The 24739-nt window shown below is 44.8% G+C and overlaps 1 protein-coding gene across 2 annotated transcripts in view; it reads left to right on the top strand.

Moving 5' to 3' along the window:
- Positions 1-24739, top strand: part of LOC139228082 (tyrosine-protein kinase transmembrane receptor ROR2-like) — a 304606-nt gene that overhangs the window by 209899 nt on the left and 69968 nt on the right. For both annotated transcript variants that reach the window (XM_070859350.1, XM_070859290.1), the window contains one exon: positions 13888-13924. In XM_070859350.1, the coding sequence (XP_070715451.1) occupies positions 13888-13924 (37 nt within the window). The remainder of the gene's footprint in view (positions 1-13887; positions 13925-24739) is intronic.

Consider the following 24739-nt stretch of genomic DNA (forward strand, 5'->3'; position numbering starts at 1 on the left):
TCGCTGCCTGCCATCCCTAAAAGTATCCATTTACTCCTACTCGTTGCTTCCTGTCTGCCAACCAGTTCTCAATCCACATCAGCACACTACCCCCAATCCCATGTGCTTTAACTTTGCACATTAATCTCTTGTGTGGGACCTTGTCGAAAGCCTTCTGAAAGTCCAAATATACCACATCAACTGGTTCTCCCTTGTCCACTCTACTGGAAACATCCTCACAAAATTCCAGAAGATTTGTCAAGCATGATTTCCCTTTCACAAATCCATGCTGACTTGGACTTATCATGTCACCTCTTTCCAAATGCGCTGCTACGACATCCTTAATAATTGATTCCATCATTTTACCCACTACCGATGTCAGGCTGACCGGTTTTTTTAACACCCTTTGTCCTTTTAGAATTATGATGTAGTGTGGCCCTTTTTTTTTCTTGCCTTTGTTTACTCGGCCTTCCACTATTGCTTTTTACTTTTCTACTGTCTGTTTCTGACTCCATATTACTTCGCCCTGTCTCGCTGCATAGGTTCCCATCCCCCTGCCATATTAGTTTAAACACTCCCGAATTGCATTATGAGGAAAGACTGGATTGGCTACGGTTATACTCACTGGAATTTAGAAGAATGAGAGGGGATCTCATAGAAACCTATAAAATTCTGACAGGATTCGACAGGTTAGATGCAGGAAGAATGTTCTTGATGTTGGGGAAGTCCAGAACCGGGGTCACAGTCTACGGATAAGGGGTAAGCCATTTAGGACCGAGATGAGGAGAAAATTCTTCACTCAGAGAAGTGTGAACCTGTGGAATTCTCTACCACAGAAAGTTGTTGAAGCCAGTTCGTTAGATATATTCAAAAGGGAGTTAGATGTGGCCCTTACGGCTAATGGGGTACTGAAGTTGCATGATCAGCCATGATCATATTGAATGGTGGTGCTGGCTCAAAGGGCCGAATGGCCTATTCCTGCACCTACTTTCTATGTTTCTATGTTTCTATGTTTCAAACTGTTCTTGTTTGTCAGTGAATCGCAGTTTGATCTGATCCAAGTGCTTTCTGCACGTTTGCACATTCAGCAGTTTAACAACAAACACTCTATTCCCCTCCTTGGCTAAAACAGTGCCAGCAATCCATTTGTGACTATGACCGTAATTGAGAACAAACACAGGATCATTAACCTCAATGTTTTGGGACATAGCCGCGCGATCGTGGTACACTTTATGCCAGTGCCGCCGGGTATCTACGCGATCATTGAGATCCGGGTGGACTAAGGAGAGCCTGGTTTTGAGTGCTCTCTTCATTAACAATTCTGCAGGGGGAACCCTGGTGAGCGAGTGGGGGCGCGTCCGGTAGCTGAGCAGGTCCCGAGATAACCGGGTCTGTAAGGAGCCATCCGTTACGCATTTCAAGCTCTGCTTGATGGTTTGGACTGCCCGTTCCGCTTGACCATTGGATGCAGGCTTAAATGCGCAGACCTGACATGCTTAATGGTATTGCGGGTCATGAACTCGTTGAATTCCGAGCTGGTGAAACACAGTCAATTGTCACTAACAAGGACGTCGGGCAAACCATGGGCGGTGAGCATGGCCCTGAGGCTTTCAATGGTGGCAGTGGAGCGTACATGATGACATTATTATACATTCAGTCCATTTAGAGTAAGCGTCTACATCTTTCCTAGAAAAGGGCCAGCAAAATCTACGTGGACCCTGGATCACGGTTTGGAGGGCCATGACCACAGGCTCAGTGGGGCATCCCTGGGTGCGTTGCTCAACTGTGAGTAAGTGTTGCATTGGTGTATGCATGACTCCAATTCCTAGTCAATGCGGGCTGTAAGGGTGTCCTTGTAATGTTTCCTCTGCCTGCCTTTGGCTCGTTTGCCATGAACGAGTTCCGACTAGAGCGCTTGCTTTGGGAGTCTCGTGTCTGGCATGTGAACTACGTGGCCTGCCCAGCGGAGCTGATCAAGTGTGGTCAGTGCTTCAATGCTAGGGATGTTGGCCTGGAAGAGGACGCTAACATTTGTGAGTCTGTCCTCCCAGGGGATTTGCAGGATCTTGCGGAGACATCACTGGTGGTATTTCTCCAGCGATTTAAGGTGTCTACTGTACATGGTCGACGTCTCTGAGCCATAGAGGAGGGCGGGTATTATTACGGCCCTGTAGACCATGAGCTTGATGACAGTTTTGAGGGACTGGTCTTCAATCACTTTTTTCCTCAGGCGGCCGAAGGCTGCACTGGCATACTGGAGGCGATGTTGGATCTCGTCGCTTCTTTTTCAACCATACTGTAGGCTCTTTCAGCCTTGGATAAACTTCTGGACGCATATGCAACCGGTTGCAGTTTGCCTGACACATTTGCTTGCTGTAACACACAACCGACCCCGTACGACAATGTATCACAAGATAGTACTAAACGTTTACATGGGTCATACAATACAAGTAACTTGTTAGAGCATAGCAGGTTTCTGGCCTTATTAAAGGCTGTCTCTTGAGATTTACCCCAAACCCAGTCATCACTCTTGCGTAGCAATAAATGCAAGGGTTCCAGCAAAGTGTTCAACCCTGGTAGAAAGGAGCCCAGGAACGATCGCAGCTCCGTCACATTCTGTGGTCTGGGTGCATTCTTGATGGCCTCCGTCTTGGAGTTCATGGGTCTGATGTCCTCTGCCGCAAACTTTTGCCCCAGAAATTCGACCTCTGGCGCCAGGAAAACACACTTGGAGTGTTTCAGCCAGAGTCCCACTCTGTCCAGTCGCTTGAGAACCTCTTCCAGGTTGTGCAAGTGTTCGGTGGTGTTGCGACCAGTGATCAAGATATCGTCTTGGAATGGTGCATGGAACCGATTTCAGCAGATTCTCCATGTTTCTCTGGAAAATGGCCGCAGCCGAGCGAATCCCGAAGGGGCATCTGTGGTATACGAACAGTCTTTTGTGCGTGTATCAAATGATCTAACGTCTGCTTACAGGACACATGAGCTGACTGAACCGTTGTGTTGCGAATAAGTCCTCCGCTTTAGGTGGTGGGTAGTGGTCCTGTAACGAGACTCGGTTGATCATTACTTTGTAGTCCCCGCAGATTCTGACTGTCCCATCGCTCTTTAGCACCGGCACGATTGGACTGGCCCACTATTTGAACTCGACTGGCGATATGATTCCCTCTCGTTGAAGTCTGTCCAGCTCGATTTCGACTTTCTCTCGCATCACATATGGGACTGCTCGGGCCTTGTGATAAACAGGCTGTGCCCCAGGAACAAGATGGATCTGCACCTTGGCGCCTGTGAAGTTGCCGATTCCTGGATCAAATAATGCTGGGAATTTGTTTACCATCTGGGCGCACGAGGCATCATCCACCGAAGACAGTGCTTTGATGTCGTCCCAGTTCCATCAGATCTTTCCTAGCCAACTTCGACCGAACAGCGTTGGGCCATCGTCTGGTACAATCCACAGTGGTAAATCATGCACCATTCCGTCGTACGATACTTTCAGTGCCGCACTGCCATTAACAGGTATGAGTTCTTTGGTGTAAGTGCGCAGCGTTGTGTGAATCGGGCTCAGTTTTGGCCTCTATGCCTTGTTGCCCCACAGTTTCTCAAAAGTCTTCTGGCTCATGATTGATTGACTCACCCCCTTGTCCAATTCCCCGGAGATTGGAATGCCATTAAGTTTAACTTTTAACAATATCGGAGGGCTTTTGGTGGTGAAGGTGTGTACCCCATACACTTCCTCTTCATCCTCAGGTTGAGTTGCCTCTCCTGCTCGTTCAGCGTGATCCGCACCGGATCGGTCGTCCTCTGCTGACTCGGTTACGTGGTGAGTCAGAGGTCATTTGCACATTTGCTGGAGGTGCCCCATTGTTCCACAGCCCTTGCACACATAGTGCTTCAATCGACACTGATGGGCTAATGACTGCCTCCGCAGTGCCAACATGGTGTTAATTGATACGCATTCACACCCCACAGCGGCCTCTGAGTCACCCTAGGCCTGGTCTCTGCGGTCATGTAGGCCTGCCATGTATAGTTCTGCCTGCTGGAGGCATTATTTTATGTACAGTACTTGCCGGATAGCTTCGATGCTGTGAAGATATCTGTTTCGTGTTGTCGCTCGTGGATAGGAAAGCCTGGGCTATCGTGATGGCCTTGCTCAGATCTAGGGATACGGCAGACAGCAGTTTGCGAAGAATGACCTTGTGACCGATTCCAAGCCGCAACATTTCCCCCAAAGATCCGGCAAATTCGCACTGTCCCGCAAGGCATCTTAGGTTGGCAACAAAGCTCGCCACGTTCTGGCCCTCGGAGCGATGGGTGCGTGTAAAGGCAATACCTGGCCATTAGGATGTTCTCCTTCGGCTTGAGGTGTTCCTGAACCAGCGTGCACAACTCTGCATATGTCTTGTCCGTTGGTTTGACCGGTGCCAGCAGATTTTTGACGAGGCCATATATCGAAGACCCACATACGGTGAGGAGAATCGTCGTGTGCTTGACCACCGTCTCCGCCATGTCCAGCTCGTTGGCCACGAAGTACTGGTCGAGACATTCAACAAAGGCTTCCCAATCATCATCCTCAACAAATCTCTCAAGAATACCAACGGCAGCCATTACTGCGTGAAATTTCGTGATCTGTAACTCGTCGCCAATTAATTATGTTCAGAATAACTCCACAAAACTGTGTTGCAAGCTCAAACTGTTGTGACCTTAGTCTCTTTAATGTAACTCCAAAGTCAGGAAGCAGCATATGGATTGCCTTTTATACCTGCTTGCCCAGGGTGCACAGGTGATCTCCCACAGGTGTGCCCCATGGTGGCAAGTCTTATACATTGGTGAGGTTTGCATACATAACAGTCTGGTCTATGAAAAATGGCAGATTGAGACCTGGGTATACTGCGCATGGGCAGACGCACCCTGACAGCTGACCAGAATCGTGGGAACAAAAAAAATGGGGGGGAAAAAAATTGCCGCATGCGCAGAAGGTCTGTTTATTTTTTAAGAGCAGTGATTTCGGCTTCGGCACACAAATACAGTTGTGCAAGGCCAGCTTTACCAATATTGCTGGTCACCATATGGCAAATTTTTCCTCTAGCTCTAAAGCAAATAAAATATTTTTAATACGCTTCAGGATGCTATCTTACCTTACTTTAGTTATTATTTTCATTCATTGAAATAATCAGCATCCCGCTCTCCTGATTAATAGTGGAAGAGGTGGAATAGTGGAATACAATTTTCACAGCATCCCAGTGGCATTCTCTGTAGCCTTTGGAATATGTGCAGTTACAAGAGAACTCTATATCTGTAACAGTTATTTGCACTGTTTCAGTTCTGCAACTAGAGTCCAGTGAATATTTTATTTAAATCTGAAGCTCCTACCATTAGAGTCGAGAACTTCTCCAGTAATAGTCTCTGGAGTATGAACCACTTATAGTGACTTTTACAGAGGATTCTTTGACTACATAACAACAGAAGATTATTCTAATCCAAGGAAAAATAAATAGAAACATAGAAACATAGAAAATAGGTGCAGGAGTAGGCCATTCGGCCCTTCGAGCCTGCACCGCCATTCAATGAGTTCATGGCTGAACATGCAACTTCAGTACCCCATTCCTGCTTTCTCGCCATACCCCTTGATCCCCCTAGTAGTAAGGACTACATCTAACTCCTTTTTGAATATATTTAGTGAATTGGCCTCAACAACTTTCTGTGGTAGAGAATTCCACAGGTTCACCACTCTCTGGGTGAAGAAGTTTCTCCTCATCTCGGTCCTAAATGGCTTACCTCTTATCCTTAGACTGTGACCCCTGGTTCTGGACCTCCCCAACATTGGGAACATTCTTCTTACTTAAGCATTTGTTGTTAGACTTTTGCTAAACCTTGCTCTAGCACACATCTTTTGCGACATTTATTTGGCATGGAACATTGCAAAGCACTATAAATGTTTGTCCTATTACATATGTTTCTTATTATTCACCAACATAATGGGCCCAAGTTTCCACATGATTTGCGCCTGACTTTTAGGAGCAACTGGTGGAGAACGGACTATCTTAGAAATCGCAATTCTCCACATTTTTTTTTCTGCAGTTCTAGTCAGTTCTACTTTGGAACAGAATTTTTTCTTCAAAACGGGGCGTGTCCGGCCACTGACGCCTGATTTCAAAGTTTCCACAGTGAAAATGTACTCCAAACTAAAGTAGAATGGAGCAAGTGAAGATTTTTGTAGAACTGAAAAAACCTGTTCGACACATTAAAAAATCAGGCGCAGGTTACAAATTAGGCGTCCGGAACGAGGGGGGGAAGGGAAGTCATTAAATTCTACAATAAATCCTTATTTATACTTCTACAAATATTATACAAATAAATACAACCTGAATAAACATTTATAAGCAAAGAAAAGATTAAATAAACCATCTTCCTACCTGTGTGAAAGTGCTTCAGGCACGGATAATTCTGCAGTCAGCCTGAGGCGCCCGTTCTGCCCGTGGGGGGGGGGGGGGGGGGGAGAGAAGACGCCCGTTCTTTCCCGGGGGGGGGGAGGCGCCCATTCTGCCCGCGGGGGGGGGGGAGGTGCCCGTTCTGCCCGCGGTGGGGGGGGAGGGGAGAGGAGGCGCCCGTTCTTTCCTGCGGTGGTGGGGGGGGGGAAGCGCCCGTTCTTCCCGTGGGGGGGGTAGGAGGCGCCCGTTCTTCCCGCGGGGGGAGTAGGAGGCGCCCGTTCTTCCCGCGGGGGGGGGGGAGGGGAGAGGAGGCGTCCGTTCTTCCCGCGGAGGGGGGGGAAGGAGACAGTGAGAAGGCTGCAGTGAGATGTGCTGATGGCAATGTGCTTTTATTAAAAAAATGTTTAAAAATTAAACAGCTACAAAGAACTGCAAAAATGGCCGAGTGCCAATGTTTTTTTCACACTGCGCGTGCGCGAACGCTCCAACGTTGCCGGCAGGAAAAAAACTAATTAAAATAGTACCCGCCCCCTCCCACTTACAAAATCGGCGCGAGTGAGTGTAGGCTCCGCCCCCCTGGGCGTGGCGCCAGGCAGACAAGGAGCTGCAGGGCGCTCCAGAATCGCGATTTTTTTTTTTAGGCGCCGTTTTAGGCGCGAAAAACGGGCGCCCAGCTCGGAGGGGCGCCCGTTTTTTATCGTGTGGAAACTTGGGCCCAATGTAATTACAGAACACTTAGTTGAATGGAGCCTGCCCAAAAAGAAGCCTCTTATTTTGGAGCAAAATTGTCCTCATTATGATGCACTTGAGTTATGTTTCACCTGGAAATGGGATAAGAATGTTATCATTGAAATGTTAAGCAGTCATAGAGATTAGTTGCACCTTGGTCAATAACACCAGCCATTTTCCAAGAATGTTCAAAGGATAATGTTAGAGTACTGAGTCAGAGCAGCAAGTACAATTCATGTCCATTGAGAATATTCAATCCTGAAGGTTTGGAAATTTCTCCTTAACCATGCTTTATGCAAAGTAAAGAATTGGGATGTATCACTTCTTGATTCTTAACATTTGCTGCAAAGGTGGTAAAGTTATAATCTTCTCCCTTTGAATAGCTTCCTTTATTTTTGAAATAAATTTCATATACAGGTACACATATTAATAATATATTAAGAAGTAATAATCATACAGTGCTAAAACTCTCTATCACAAGGAGCTGACAATGATGACCATACCATTGCAGTAGCCTTTAGATATGCATCTTGCATTGGGGACAATCTTCTATCAAAATTGACCCTGCTGAATGCTGACAGCATGGACAGACTTATACTGAGGTACTAATTGCTCATCAGATTTTCCTATAGCCTCGTACAAACTCAACAACTCTAGTTTAGCAAAGGTTGGGTAACTCTAATTAAATTTCAAGTGACCTAAAGAGATTGATTAGTACCCTAGACAGTCTGGGAAAGAGTGATGGAGCCAGAAGAAATTGTGCCTTGAGGTTTGTTGCTGGTATTCTCTACACCAAGGGGCTAGAAATTCGAGTTTTCGCGATTACAACCGTTTTGGGGCGATAATCATGGAATTTTTTTTTACTGCCGAGGTACTGCTGTCGCTGGACGTTGCAAAATTCGCCAAATAGTGACCAGCAATAGCAATAACGGTAAATTCGACCTTGAATTTATGCACCAGAGCCGAAATTTGCGATCAAAAAAAAAATCGGGCCTTCTGCGCAGAAGCAAATTTTTTTTTTCTGATTTTTTTTTTTTTCTTCCTGCGATTCTGGTCAGCTGTCGGGGTGCGCCCGTACATGCGCAGTACATCCAGGGCTGGATCAGCTATTTTTCACAGAACAAGCAGCCATGATGGAAGGGGACTTCAGGCAGAGAGCCAAAAAGTTCAGTTATGAGGCAAACGAGGCCCTCATCGTAGCTGTGCAAAGGAGATGGGGGTAATTTAATAGGAGGGGTGCCGGAATCCCTCCCAGCTGTGCTAAGACGTCTGTGGAACAGCTTGGTCGAGGAGTTTTCTTCAGTGGATGATATCAAGAGGGACCGTAAGCAGTGTCGGAAAAGGTTCAATGACCATTGCAGGGTTGTTAGAGTAAGTAATATTTTTATTCCTGCATTCGTTCATTACTTAAATTGTAAATCTGACACATGTTCATATAGGTAGGCTTAGCGTTGCACCTTATTTGCCATGAATGATCGTGACACATTTGTAATACTGCTTTTTGACATCTTAAAAGATGTTTCTGCACTTCGATGTCTTCCTCATGAACCACGTGCAACTACCAGGGCCATTAAACAGAGGGCTGTATTAAATGCACACAGTATGGTATAAGTACTTTGATGGCTATCTGTGTGTGCCACAAGAGCAAAAAGGCCTTCTGGTAACCATTCCAATTGTCATTTTTGCAAGGAAAGATGTTCCACAACCGCCGGGAGCAGCGGTGCACAGGCGGCTGTCCACCCCAGACACTGCCATTAACGGACCTGGAGGAGTGCGTGGTACTATGATCGGTGCATTAGGCAGGTCAACTACCGTGGGGGTGCTGATCCCCTGCTCGAAACTGAGGGTAAGTCCTGCAAAATCCCCAGGCTGTGTTGGGGCAATGTGATGCAGTGTCTGTGGGTTAGGGTTGGGGCAATGTCATGCAGTGTCTGTGGGCTACACATAATGCAGTAGCGCTGGTCCTTCAAATGAGCCTGTGTTATGTGACCTTCCTCATGGCACACTGTCCCCTCCCCTGCTGCTAACCATTTGTCTGTTGTTTTCTATTTCCAGATGAGGAGCCGCCACATCCGCCAATGGAAGCCTCCAGCTCAGCCCATCATGTGGGGATGGAGGAGGGGGACGACGAAGACACCGAGGACGAGAAACCTCTATGAGGGGAGGAAACTCATGAAGCTATTCCGGTGGGGGTAGGGGGCCGATGCAATCGACACCTCTTTTAGCTGCGGCCAGAAGCTCTGACGAGAAACATAGAAATTTACAGCACAGAAGGGGGCCATTTCGGCTCATCGTGTCCGCGTCAGCTGACAAAGAGCCACATGGCCCTCGGTCAGCAGCCCTGAAGGTTACAAATAAACCTATGAACAATGACGGACAGGTAAAAAGCATCCGGCCCAACCAGTCTGCCCCACACAACTGCGATACCCCACGTATCGTAACATTTTACACTCCACCCAACCCGGAGCCATGCGATCTCCTGGGAGAGGCAAAAAAACCAGATAAAAACCCAGGCCAATTGGGGAAAAAAAATCTGGGGAAATTCCTCTCCGACCCATCCACTCGATCAAAACTAGTTCAGGAGATCACTCTGGCCGTATTCAATTCCATGATATATTTACCATCATGTCTGTGCCAGCCAACAAGAGGTTATCTAGTCTAATCCCACTTACCAGCACTAGGTCCATAAATCCTGCAGGTTATGGCACTTCAAGTGCACATCCAAGCACCTTTTAAATGTGGTGAGTGTTTCTGCATCCACCACCCTTCCAGGCAGTGAGTTCCAGACCCCCACAACCCTCTGCGTGAAGAAACCTCCCCTCAAATCCCCTCTAAACCTTCCACCAACCACCTTAAAACTATGCCCCCTTGTAATTGACCCCTCCACCAAGGGAAATAGGCCCTTGCTATCCACTATATCCAGGCCCCTCAAAATTTTATACACCTCAATAAGGTCTCCACTCAGCCTCCTCTGTTCCAAGGAGAACAAACCCAGCCTATCCAATCTGTCCTTATAGCTAAGATTCTCCATTCTAGGCAGCATTCTCGTAAATCTCCTCTGCGTCCTCTCTAGTACAATCACATCCTTCCTATAATACGGCGACCAGAACTGCACGCAGTATTCCAGCTGTGGCCTAACCAAAGTATTATACAATTTAAGCATAACCTCTCTGCTCTTATATTCTATGCCTCGGCCAATAAAGGCAAGCATTCCGTATGCCTTCTTTACCACCTTATCCACCTGGCCTGCTACTTTCAGGGATCTGTGAACAAGCAGTCTAAGGCCTCTTTGTTCATCTACACTTCTAAGTGGCCTAGCACTTAATGCGTATACCCTTTCCTTATTAGCCATCCCCAAGTGCATTACCTCACACTTCTCCGAATTACATTTTATTTGCCACTATTCTGCCCACCTGACCAGTAGATTGATATCCTCCTGTAGTCCATGACTTTCCTCTTAATTATTAACCACACAGCCAATTTTAGTGTCATCTGCAAACTTTTTAATCATGCCCACTATATTCAAATCTAGATCATTGATGTCTACCACAAAAAGCAAGGGATCCAGTACTGAGCCCTGCGGAACCCCATTGGAAACATCCTCCCAGTCACAAAAACATCCATCAACCATTACCCTGGGCTTTTACCTTTGTGACCAGTCTGCCATGTGGGACCTTATCGAAAGCTTTGCTAAAGTCCACATACACTACGTCATACGCACTGCCCTCATCGACCCTCCAGGTTACCTCCGCAAAAAATTCAATCAGATTAGTCAAACACGATCTTCCCTTAACAAATCCGTGCTGACTGTCCCTGATTAATCCTTGCCTTTCTAAATGTAGATTAATCCTGTCCTTCAGGATTTTTTCCAATAATTTTCCCACCACTGAGGTTAGGCTGTCAGGCCTGTAATTACTCAGCCTATCCCTTTCTTCCTTCTTAAACAAGGGTACCACATTAGCAGTCCTCCGGGTATTCTTGGACTTTGGCCAATCCGAGGCCTGGTTCCAAGTGGCGTGCAGCAATGCACTTCCAGGGTTGAATTCCGTATGCTGTCTCTCCAGAGGCAATGCCGGTCTGCTGACACACAGGCAGACGCACACCTGAACATGATGGGACTGTCCAGGGAGAGCATCCAGCTCAGCCGACAGCTCCTGGTGGTCTTGGGTGCTTTTCCCTCAAGCATTGCGGCACTATCCGCGGACATGAGCAAGGGCACGTCGCAGATTGTTGCTGCAACCTGCGAGAACACTGAGGCTGTCGATGGCCTTGCGCAATTGATGGTCTCGACCTTTGGCACTGCCATCCCCAGTGTCACAACACCCAGACCCACGTCACCTGTGAGTGGCTTGCCACTCAGAAGCCGGGCCTTGCATACCCCGAGCTTCTCCAGGGAACCCACACATAGCGTCTTCATTGTCTATCCCTCTTTTACAGCATGACTCTGGCCGTGTTGCTGCACGGCGTCTTGGTACCACTGTAGGTACGGTCATGGTGCGAGGGAGGGGGTTTAGGATGAGGGCGGTAAGTGGGGCTGCAGGTAAAAGACGTTCAGTGCAGTGGTTGTTCTTTCGTTTTGTTGCTGTTTTGTTGTTGTTGCTATTTTCTAAAGGTTTTAAACGTTTCCCAATTCTGTTAAGTTTTAAAAGTTCACAATAATGTTTAATAAATCTAATTCCAGTAACTGTATGTTCAATAAATTCTATTGTTCACCTTAACCATTCCTGTGTAGTGTCTCATTTGCAGAATAAGAGGGGGAATAGTCAACGTGGTGGGATAGAGTGGGCAGGCAACAGTGAAACGTGCTGTTCACTGTTCATGCAAAGCGATGAATTATGAGCTGCTGGCTTAAGGCTTTTGCATGGCGAAAGCTCTATGAAACCTCCCTTGTGGTGGTTGTGGGGTTGGTGGTATGGGTTCATCGCCAGGCTCTTCGCCATCCTCGTGGTCCTCCTCTACCTCCCCTCTATCCAGAGCTGGTCCTGCAATCCCCATTGGCAAATCCTGTCCCCTCATGATGGTTAAGTTGTGTAGCATGCAGCACACCACAATGAACTCAGAGACCTGCTGAGGGGAGTATTGCAGGGAGCCCCCAGAGTGGTTCAGGCATTGGAAGCATTGCTTGATCATCCCAATTGCCTTTTCGACGATGTTGCGTGTAGCTCTATGGCTGTCATTATAGCGATGCCCGGGTTCTGTCTGAGGATTCCGGAGTGGGGTCATGAGCCAGGTGGCGAGGCCATAATCTTTGTCCCCCAACATCCAGCTCTGGCCTTGTGGCTGATGCTCGAACAGGTATGAGACACTGCTCTCATGCAAGGTGAAAGCATCATGGATGCTCCTTGGAAACTGGACATTTATTGCCATGATGCGCTAAGTATGGTCGCAGACGATTGTACGTTCAAGGAGTGGAATACCTTTCGGTTTCGGTAAACCTCTGGATCCTCTAAAGGTGCTCGCAGGGTGATGTGCGTATAGTCAATGGCAGCATGAACCTTGGGGAAGCCAACAATTCATGCAAAACCTATAGCCCTCTCATTCTGTGCCTCCTTGGTCATTGGGAATGTTATAAATCCATCCTGCGTGCGTACAGTGCAATAGACATCTGGCGAATGCAGTGATGTGTCGCGTACTGCGAGATGGAGCATTTGTCCCCTGCTGATGCCTGAAAGGAGCCGGAGGCATAGAAGGAAAGTGCCGCAGTCACCTTCACCTCGAGGGGCAGTACAGTCCTGTTATCGCTGGAAGGCTGTAGGTCTGCCTTTATCAGCTGGCACATCTCTGTGACCACCTCTTTTCGGAAATGCAGCCTTCGAACACACCTCAGACAGTTGCAGGTATGAGCACTGTTCCTTGCAAACTTGTGGGGGGTAAGGCCTCCTCCCCATATGTCTGCGAGGTCTTCGATTATGCTCAAAACGCTCTTGAATAAGCCTTCTTCCAGCTTGATGCTGCATAGAAAAAGAAGGCAGGAATAATGGCAAAGATATAATAGCCCCATTCTTGTAAATGTCCTTAAATATCCTTAAAAACGAACTATGAACTCACATAAAGCTCACTGTGTAAAACGCAACCTTCCCTCCAAATCCTTTTATGCACTGAACTTCTGCTCCATTTTTCAAGATGGCGCTGTTAGCGTTGAGTGCTCCCTGGATCCAACCTGGTAAGACTTGATTTTTTCGGATGTATTTTTGGCTGGGTGGTAAAAATGGCGATAGGCGAATTTTCTGCCCCCGGCAATAGCAGTGTTGCACGGCAATTGACGCAATAAAAACGGCTAAAAAAATGGGTGAGTGATCATTTCTTAGCGCCGTCGCAAAACTGCTGCAGAATTTTCCGCCCAGCTGCTAAAGTTTGTGCGACTCGTTTAGCAGCAAAAAAAATTACTTATTCAGCTTCGCCATGGCGATAAATAGGCGCAAACCTGCTGAATTTCTAGCCCCATGAGTATTATAATATAAATGGCATGGTACATTGTAGCATCAATGTACAAGATGAAATAATAGGAGGCCACTGGTTCCATTCTGATTTTAACTATTTCAGAAGATGTTTAATGGAGCTGCATTATGTTTAATGGTGGGAGGGAAGATCTTCAGGGAATTATTCTGGAAGGTAAATACTCTTGAGACAATAAAAGCAAGATGGCATGGATCAAACATTATTTAAACAATATGTATGTTTTTAATATATTATGTTAAATATTTTAACTTGTTTGTTATTAATTTTATTTTGTTCTTTTTCTTTCTTGTAGGTCAGTCTACAACTCTCAGTCCACAATATAGTGCACAGTGAGTACTGCGAGCTGATGAGTCAATTTTTCAACGTTTTTTTAGTAGCTCTTCAGATTATAACAGTGCATTTTGTGGGTTTTGACCTTTTTAAAAACAAAAGGACTTTATTTATATTATCCTTCAGAATATTTCCCAAAATTTGCTGTGACCGGGAATGGAGCTCTTTTTTATGATACATTATTTTTACATACTTAATACTCTCCTTTTTGGTGTTAATCGTCAAAAATAAAATTGTCTTTTCCTGCAACTGTTTGCATCTCTGCATTCTTTTAATTTTCTGTCTTCCATTCTTTCTATCTCCTACTCTTTCTATCTTCTTTCTCTTTTTGTTTCACACATTTTGTCTGTCTCTGTATCTCTCTTCCATTCATCTTCTCTCATTAGTCCTGATATTGACGGGTGTGTTTGGTGGTGGGGATGGGGCGAGGAATGTTTTGCTCCAGGACTCCCCATATCGGGTTAGCTCCACAGCGTGAGTATTTTTTTTTACAGCACAATCCCTACTCGGAAGTCAGCCTAATTGACGAGGTAGGCTTCCAGTCTGGTGAGGAGCACTCCAGAGCAGGCGAGGAGCCTGCAGCTGCTAATGGTGGGAGGGCTCCAATCTCCGACCCTGATGGAGCAGGGGTGCAATGTTCCTCCTAATTTTTTGGGGGGTGTGAAGTCCCTTTAATGGGCTGTGCGGCCCACTCAAAATTTGCACGTACGCAAAATCTCCCATTCAAAAGCTGGTAAGTGGTCTGCGCAGGATCTCCAGGCAGCTGCGTGGCCGCTAAGCTTAGTGGGAACGTTTGGGGGGGGGGAGTTCAGATCCACAATCTGGAAGTCTTTGTATGGGTTGGGAGGTCTGATTCAAGGGACGAAGGTAAGCTTGGGAACTTGGGAGAAGCAGTCCTGCTTCTCCTGGCCCACAAGCTGTACTATAAAGGCACCTACCTTTTCCCAGAAGCTGACCACACCTCCATTGAGCTGCCGGGTTTCCTGAGGCCTGGAAAGCCCAGAGGGCCACGGTTAAACCTGTAAAACAGGTTAAATCGGAGTCTTCCAGCCTCATTAAAATATTTAAATAGAAGTGGGTTGGCTGCCCACCCCCTTGTCCCGCTACCGTTAAAGCAGGAAGTGGGTGGGTTAGAGGAGGTATGGGGTCGGATTTGAGATTTTTAAAATTTTAGCATCTCATCTGACCCCAATCCACCCATTTTGGGGGGTTAAAATTCACCCCATTGTCTCTATATACCTTTCATTAATGTTACTTTACAGATTTACTAATTTCTTTTTATCTTGTACCTTTGTTTTAAACTCAGGAATATAATTAGATGGCAGCCAACATGTATTGGGTGGAGGTGGTTACAGGGCCCATGTTTTTTTGACGCAGAGGAGAAGTTGTCCAGGAGCTGCAGTATAGGTACATTTAGGTGAGACAGAGAAACAGTGAGCTAGGGTATGGGCTTGGAGTGTAGGGAAAGGCACCCGGTTTTAGGCAGGAGGGTTGGGAATGTGCTGCAGCTGGGAGAGAGCAGGGGACTGATTTAAAAGGCTGTATTTTTCTCATCTGGCTATCAAATTCCATTCAGGATTGGAAATGGGAGAAATACTATTAAATTTACTTCAGTTTAGTGTCTCAGCATTAAAAATAACAAACCTGTGAACTGGGGTATTGTAGTACAGGTACTACAGTTGACCTTCCCTGCATATGGGGAAACTCATCTTCCTACGGCACCTTCCTACAGTGGTACACTTGAGGTTGTGAATTCATCATACAAGAAATTGCAGGTGCAATAGGCTGGAGTTCCAACATACAATCCTGCTGCTCCTCAGTTCCCCTGCCTCCCACGACCAAAATAAAATATTTGTATCACTGCTAGCATTGCAAAATATTTGCACGTGTCAGAAACTGTTCAGTGCCATAATACAGCACAATATAGGTTTACATCTGACTTTTTGTCTGCATTTACTCACTTTTAATATTCTGAAATAGTTATTTTTAGGGAAAAATTCCTAAATGATGATCAAGAAAAATAAGACTTATATTTATATGGCGTCTTCACAACCTCAGTGTTCCAAAGTGCTTTAGAGCCAGTGAAGTGTTTTTGAAGTGTAATCGCTGTTGTAATGTAGAAAACACAGCAGTCAATTTGCGCACAGCAAGCTCCCACACACAGCAATGTGATAATGACCAGATAATCTTTATTTTTTTGTCTAGTTTATTGAGTGATAAATATTGGCTAGGACACCAGGGAGAACTAGCCTGCTTTTTCAAAATAGTGTCATGGGATCTTTTATGCCCACCTGAAAGTGTAGGTTTAATGTCTTATCAAAAAAATAAAGAAGTATCAATATGTTGTAATTTTTATTTTGTAGTTATTAATTTGTAATCATTCCAATCATACAATTGCTGCATTGCTATTATTTTGTATTAAAGTATCCCACTGGGGATGGGACCTTTCAAAATGATAGTTTCAGTCTGATGCTGTGGAGTCAATGTTTTGAGTTTATGTGGAAAATTTTCTGTCTGATCAAAAATATTCTGAAACAAATCCTCAATCCTTCAATGGTGCTTATTTTTTTTTCTTGGGTTTCAAAACCTTGGGTTAATTCCTTCATTACACAAACCTTGTTCAGTGCAGCTGGTGCCGCCAAACTGCCAAATGGTATTTGTTGGTTTTGGCAGCTTCCACATCTGACAGCACGGCAACAAGACTTAAGACAGGCAGAAACTTGGACTGCTGGGCAATAAGATAAGGCTGAAACAAAGGCTTCATTTCATTCACATGTAATTCAGCTCCACAAGGAGCGATTAAATAAAATCTCTAATAGTACTTGCCAAAATAACGTTTTATAGTTCTTTAAACCTATTGGTTGGAAATGGAATGGCACCAGTTTTATGGTATGGACTTGTGACTCATAAGAACATAAGAACATAAGAGATAGGAACAGGAGTAGGCCATACGGCCCCTCGAGCATGCTCTGCCTTTTAATACGATCATGGCTGATCCAATCATGGACTCAGGTCCACTTCCCTGCCCGCTCTCCATAACCCTGGAACATGATTCATTGCCCCATTTATGTTGAGAAGTTGCTGAGTGTGGCTGCCTGTATTGCCCAATTTTTCCATGTTTGTACTGTAGGGTGGTTTCAGAGCCCTGTTGTAGCAACATTGAAACACCTGCTTATATTCGTTGGGCTGGATTTTCAGGCTTTGGGGTTTTTGGACGAAAATGGTAGCGATGTGTGAAAATTACCACTTTCGCTGCACTACCGATTTTAGGCTGAACTTTCGGACTTTGGGGTCTTGCAAAGAGAGGCGTTGCACAATTATTCACGGCGCAAAATGCGAGTTTCGCCAACTTTAGTGCGGGGCCGGGAGCGCTGTGAGAGAGGCCTTGGGAGGGAGTGAAAAAAAATTCAAAAAAACATTCCAAAAACATTACCAAGACCCTTAACTAACTAATCGCTGCAAATTAAAATTTTACTTACCTTTTTTGCAGGTTTTCTAACTTACTGCTACTGGCAGGGCTGCACCAACAGGTTGTTCTGGGCACGGCGTGAGTGCCGAAGCTTGGACAGTATCGAAATCCGTGTCATTACACATCCAGCGCAGCTCTCCCCGGCGGTACATCCCATCGCTGCCGCAAACAAGGAGCCGAGAATCTCACCCGGGCTTTGTGACGGGGTTTTCGAGGTGGAGAATCAAAACGTAGCGAGAACCCGGTCGCAAACCCTTCGAAAATCCAGCCCAAGATTTAGGCTTCTGCTGTTCAGTGCTGCTTTAAAGCAATTTTGCATGCACCTGACTACAGCTGACTCATGATTGGATATTCCTGGGTACAACATTTCAGGAAGAATAGGGAAACACAAAATAAAAGGAGAGAGAGTGGTATTATTTAGAGACAATGGCCCGGAATTTGTGGTTGAGATGACAGTGAACCGACAGCATTCCGCCTTTGAAACTGACCACAACTTTAGGATTTGGCACATGCGGCAATCCTAAAGATGCGGTCTGTCAATGACAGCTCTGAAAAAAGCTGCGCTGTGCCCCTCCCCTTCTCCAACAGAGCCGGCAATCTGTGTAATCAGCCAAATCAGGGAAACTGTGGAAAACATCGGTTCTTCCACACTAATTACACTGTTAAATTCCTCACTAAAAGTTAGCTCCGAAGGGATTGGGTGTAACTGGGGTTTAGACAGCGTTGTCACTGCTAAAGAAATGTTAAGGGCCTGGAAAACAAATTTTAATTTTGTGCAGTGTGAAATTTGTCCATTTTAATAAAAATGAAAATTTTCAAGAAACTTAAAAAAAAAATTAATAGAATCAGAAATGTGTAGCACAGAAGGAGGCCATTTGGCCCATCATGTCTCATGCCGTCCACAAAAAGAGCTATCCAGCCTAATTCCACTTTCTAGCTCTTGGTCCGTAGCCTTGTAGGTTACGGCACCTCATGTGTGTAAAGTCCTGTCCCTGCAGTACAGACTCACACGAAGCACATGCTGAAGTCAAGGTCACTCAGGACCTGCCCCTTTATTACACAGCTCTCGAATGCCACACTTCCCTGAGACCTGTCTTTATATACCTGTGTGGAATAGGTATCCAGTGTCTCCTGTAAGTGCATCCCTGGTGGTAAGGTATGCTTGTGGTTATAGGTCATATCTAGTTACAGTCATGTATAGCATGGTAAGATACAGTTATGTACAGTAGTGTGAGATACACGACAACGTGCACATCCAAGCACTTTTCAAGTGCGATTAGGGTTTCTGTCTCTATCACCCTTTCAGGCAGTGAGTTCCAAACCCCAACCACCCACTGGGTGTAAATAGTTCTCCTCAACTTCCCTCTAATCCTTCTACCAATTACTTTGAATCTATCCCCCCCTATCTCCTCCCTCCCCCCCACCCCTCCCCCGGCCGGGTTATTGATCTCTCTGCTAAGGGTCCTTCCTATCCACTCTATCTAGGCCCCTCAATTTATACACCTCAGTTAAATCTCTCCTGAGCCTCCTCTGTTCCAAAGAAAACAATCCCAGCCTATCCAGTCTTTCCTCATAGCAAACATTCTCCAGCTCTGGCAACATCTTGGTGGATCTCCTCTGTACCCTCCCTATTGCTATCACATCTTTCCTGTAATGTTTCATTTTTTTTAAAGTTTTTCGATCTTTATTTAAGGTTTGCCTTTTCCTCATGTCTTTCTTTTGTTCTCTCTAACAATTTTAAAAAGTTAGAATTTTAAAAGCTTACTCACTTCCTCATTCCCTGTCTATGAGAATTCGGTTTTGATTAGCTACTTAGACAGCCTGTTGATGTTGCAGCAGTTTGCACAAGGGGATCCCCACTATTTGTTGATTTGAATTGATCGTCGGAAAACCCAAAGTTCTCGACAGGGATCGCGAGATCCTTATGTGAAGCTTACTTCGGGCCAGCAGCAAATGCCTTCGCTTTGCTGCTGACCACAAATTCCGGGCCAATATCATAGCACTAGAGTAAAAGGATAAATGGAGAAGTGGTCCAGACAAAATCTCTGTGGATTTGACTGATGGAATAACAAGGGAATATATTGTACACCGCCAAAACAGTTCAAAGGAAATGGACCGTCCCTTTTGTTCTTTCCTCCCCTCCCACTTTCCCTGCCTCTGTACTTGCTTACAAACTTATTACACCTGCAGCAGTTTCCAATTCTGACAAAAGGTCATTGACCCGAAAAGTTTTCACTGTATCTCGCTCCGCAGGTGCTGCCTGACCTGAATATTTCCAGCATTTTCTGTTTATATTTGGGGAGTTCTAAATGTTGTCCTGGCCAAAATTTATCCCTTAACCAACACCATAAACACAGATAAACTGGTTATTTATCTCATTGTGTGTGGGACCTTGCCAGATTTACGTATGTAACATCAATGACTACGTTCCAAAATAATTATTTGCTTGAGTAATGCTTTAGGACATAAGGACATAAGAACACAAGAACATAAGAAATAGGAGCAGGAGTAGGCCATTTGACCCTTGAAGCCTGCTACGCTATTCAATAAGATCACGGCTGATATGATCCTGGTCTCAACTCCAATTCCCCTCCTGCACCCCATAACCCTTGACTCCCTTAACTTTCAAAAATCTGTCTATCTCCACCTTAAATACATTCAAGGTCCCAGCCTCCACAGCTCTCCGAGATAGAAAATTCCAAAGATTCATGACCCTCGGAGAGAAGAAATTCCACCTCACATACATTTAAAATGGGCGACGACTTATTCTGAAACTATGCCTCTAGTTTTAGATTCCCCCACGAGGGGAAACATCCTCTCTGCATCGATCCTGTCAAGCTCCCTCAGAATCTTATATGTTTCAATAAGATCATCTCCAAGTATAGGACCAACCTGATCAACCTTTCTTCATATGACAACCCCTTTATCTCAGGAATCAAGTTCATGGACCATCTCTGAACTGCCTCCAGTGCAAGTATATCCTTCTATAATAAGACCAAAACTGTGAGAAGTACTGTGAGGTGTGGTCTTACCAATGCCCTGTACAGTTGTAGCAGGACTTCCCTACTTTTGTACTCCATCCCCCTTGCAATGAAGCCTAACATTCCATTTGTCTTCCTAATTACTTGCTGTACCTGCATGCTAACATTTTGTATTTCATGTACAAGGATCCCTAGATCCCTCTGTAGCACTGCATTTGTAATCTCTCCCTATTTAAATAATAATTAACTTTTTTATTTTTCCTACCAAAGTGGATAACCTCACATTTTCCCACATTATACTCCAATTTTTTTCCCACTCACTTAGTCTATCTATATCCCTTTGTAGATTCTTTGGATCCTCCTCACAACTTGCTTTCCCACCTACCTTTGTATCATCAGCAAATTTGGCTACATTACACTCGGTCCCTTCATCCAAGACATTAATATAAATTGTAAATATTTGAGGCCCCAGCACTGATCCCGGTGGCACCCAATGATTTACAGTTTGCCAGCCTGAAAATGACCCATTTATCCCGACTCTCTGCTATCTGTTAGTTAGCCAATCCTCTATCCCTGCTAATATATTACCCCCACCTCATGAACTCTTATCTTGTGCAGTAAACTTTTATGTGGCACCTTATCAAATGCCTTCTGGAAATCCAAATACACTATGTCAACTGATTCTTCTTTATCCACCTTGCTCGTTACATCCTCAAAGAATTCCAGCAAATTTGTCCAACATGATTTCCCTTTCATAAAACCATGCTGACTCTGCTTGACTGTATTATGATTTTCTAAATGTCCTGCTACTACTTCCTTAATAATAGACTCCAGCATTTTCCCAAAGACAGATGTTAGACTGTAGTTTCCTGCTTTCTGTCTCTCTCCTTTCTTAAATAGAGGCATTACATTTGTGGTTTTCTAATCTGCTGGGAACTCTTCAGAATCCAGGGAATTTTGGAAGATTACAACCAATGCATCCACTATCTCTGCAGTCACCTCTTTTAAGACCCGAGGATGCAGGCCATCAGGTTCCAGGGGACGTCCACCTTTAGACTCATTAGTTGGACTAGTACTTTTTCTCTAGTGATAATGATTCTTTTAAGTTCCCCGCCCCCGCAATAGCACCTTGATTATCAATTATTGGGATGCTTTTAGTGTCTTCTATCATGAAGACTGATACAAAATATTAGTTCAAAGTCTCTGCCATTTCCCTGTTTCCCATTATTAATTCCACAGTCTCATCCTCTAAGGGACCAACGTTTACTTCAGCTACTCGCTTCCTTTTTATATACCTGTAGAAGCTCTTACTGTCTGTTTTTATATTTCTTACTATTTTACTCTCATAAGCTATCTTCTCTCCCTTTATCATTTTTTTAGTCGTCCTTTGCTGGTTTCCAAAAAATTTCCCAATCCCCTGGCCTTCCACTGTTCTTTGCAACATTGTATGCCTTTGTTTTTAATTTGATACCATCCTTTACTTCCTTAGTAGCCACGGATGGTTCATCCTTCTCTTAGAGTCTTTCTTTCTCACTGGAATAAATCTTTGCTGACAGTTATGAAATATCTCCTTAAATGTTTGTCACTGCTTTTCTACAGTCTTACCCTTTAATCTATTTTCCCAGCCCACTTTAACCAGCTCTTTCTTCATGCCTTTGTAATTTATTTAAGTTCAGGACATTAGTTTGAGAACTAGCTTTCTCACCCTCAAACTGAATTTGAAATTCTACCATGCTATGATCACTCTTCCCAAGAGGATCATTCACTACCAGATTATTAATTAATCCAGACTTGTTACACATTACCAGTTCTAAAATATTCTGCTCCCTGATTGGTTCCACAACATATTGTTCCAAGAAACCATCCTGCATAGACTCTGAATTCTTCCTCCAGGCTACCTTTGCCAATTTGATTGTCCAATCAATATGAAGATTACAATCACCCATGAGAAATAGGAGCAAGAGTAAGCCACCTGGCCCCTCGAGCCTGCTCCGCCATTTAATAATATCATGGCTGATCTGATCATGGACTGAGATCCACTTCCCTACCTGCTCCCCATAACCCTTTATTCCCTTATCGCTCAAAAATCTGGATATCTCTGCCTTAAAGATATTCAATGACCCAACCTCCACAGCTCTCTGGGGCAGAGAATTCCATAGATTTACTACCCTCTGAGAGAATACTTCCTCATCTCAGTTTTAAATGGGTGGCCCCTTACTCTGAGACTATGCCTCCTAGTTTTAGTTTTCCCTATGAGTGGACATATCCTCCCTGCATTCACCTTGTCGAGCCCCCTTATTACCTTATATGTTTCGATAATCTTCTAGATTTCGATAAGATCATCTCTCATTCTTCTGAATGGATCATACTCCAATGTGTATAGGCCCAACTTACTCAACTTATCTTCATAAGTCAACCCCCTCATCTCTGGAATCAGCCTAGTGAACCTTCTCTGAATAGCCTCCAATGCAAATATATCCTTCCTTAAATACAGAGACCAAAACTATACACAGTATTCGGGGTGTGGCCTCACCAATACCCTGTACAGTTGTAGCAGGACTTCTCTGCTTTTATACTCTATCTCCATTGCAATAAAGGCTAACATTCCATTTGCCTTCCTATTTACTTGCTGTACCTGCATACTAACGTTTTGTGTTTCATGCACAAGGACCCCCCGGTCCCTTTGTGCTGCAGCACTTTGCAATTTTTCTCCATTTAAATTATACTTTGCTTTTCTATTTTTTTGCCAAAGTAGATAATTTCACATTTTCTCACATTATACTCCATTTGCCAAATTTTTGCCCATTCAATTAGCCTGTCTATATCCCTTTGCAGATTTCTTGTGTCCTCCTCACAATCTGCTTTCCCACACATCTTTGTATCATCAGCAAATTTGGCTTCATTATACTTGGTCCCTTCATCTAAGTCATTGATATAGATTTTAACTAGTTGAGAACGCAGCACCGATCCCTGCAGCACCTCACTAGTCACTGTTTGCCAACCGGAAAATTACTCATTTATCCCGACTCTCTGTTTTCTGTTAGTTAGTCAATCCTCTATCCATGCTAATATATTACCCCCAACCCCGTGAGCTTTTATCTTATGCAGTAATCTTTTATGTGGCACCTTATCGAATGCCTTCTGGAAATCCAAATACACCACATCCACTGGTTCCCCCTTATCCACCCTGCTCGTTACATCCTCAAAGAACTCCAGAAAATTTGTTAAACTTGACTTCCCTTTCATAAAACCATGCTGACTCTGCTTGATTAAATTATGCTTTTCCAAATGTCCCGCTACTGTTTCCTTATGAATGGACTCCAGCATTTTCCCAACAACAGAAGTTAGGCTAACTGGTCTGTAGTTTGCTGCTTTTTGTCTGCCTCCTTTTTTAAATGGGGCATTACATTTGTGGTTTTCCAATCCGCTGGACCGTCCCAGAATCAAGGGAATTTTGGTAGATAACAACCAATGCATCCACTATCTCTGCAGCCACTTCTTTTAAGACCCTAGGATGTAAGCCATCAGGTCCAGGGGACTTGTCTGCCTTTAGTCTCATTATTTTATCGAGTACTACTTCATGAGTGACAGTGATTGTATTATGTTCCTCCCTCCCTATAGCCCCTTGATTATCCATTGTTCGGATGTTTTTAGTATCTTCTACCGTGAAGACCAATACAAAATATTTGTTCTTACATCTCTGCCATTTCCCTGTTCTCTATTATTAATTCCCCAGTCTCATCCTGCAGGGGACCAACACTTACTGCCGTACCTTTCTTACAACCCTCTATTATTTCTTGATTTATACTCTGTCCTACAGTGTGGCTACTGTTTGAGGGTTTGGAGACCACTCCCACCAATGACTTCCTACCCTTATTATTTCTTATCTCCACCCAATCTGATTCTACAACTTGATCTTCTGGTTGGTTTGATGAGAATGATCAAGAGATCCGAGATCCAAGAGCCAACTGATCGCAAACAACAACCCAATTCAGGAGCAGCAAAGCAGCATTACAGACAGCTCAAGGCTGAGGCCCAACAAAAAACCCAGGACTTAAAGAACAGGTGGTGGATGGAGAAAGCATAAGAGATATAGCAGCTGGCCAACAGACATAATGTGCGAGGATTCTTCATCGCAGTCAAGGCCACCTATGACCCAAAGCCCCACCCCACTGCTGGCCAAGAATGGGCAAACACTCATCAAGGACACCGAGGCAGTCAGGGCCTGCTGGAAGGAGCACTTCGAAGATCTCCTTGAATGAGACTCTGCCTTTGACTCGAGTGTTCTCGACTCCATTCCACAGCATGCTACCCGCTACCACCTCAGTAAAACCCCAACACTGCATAAGGTAGAAAAAGCCATA

Source organism: Pristiophorus japonicus, chromosome 1, assembly GCF_044704955.1.
Source record: "Pristiophorus japonicus isolate sPriJap1 chromosome 1, sPriJap1.hap1, whole genome shotgun sequence".
Taxonomy (NCBI): Eukaryota; Metazoa; Chordata; class Chondrichthyes; family Pristiophoridae; genus Pristiophorus; species Pristiophorus japonicus.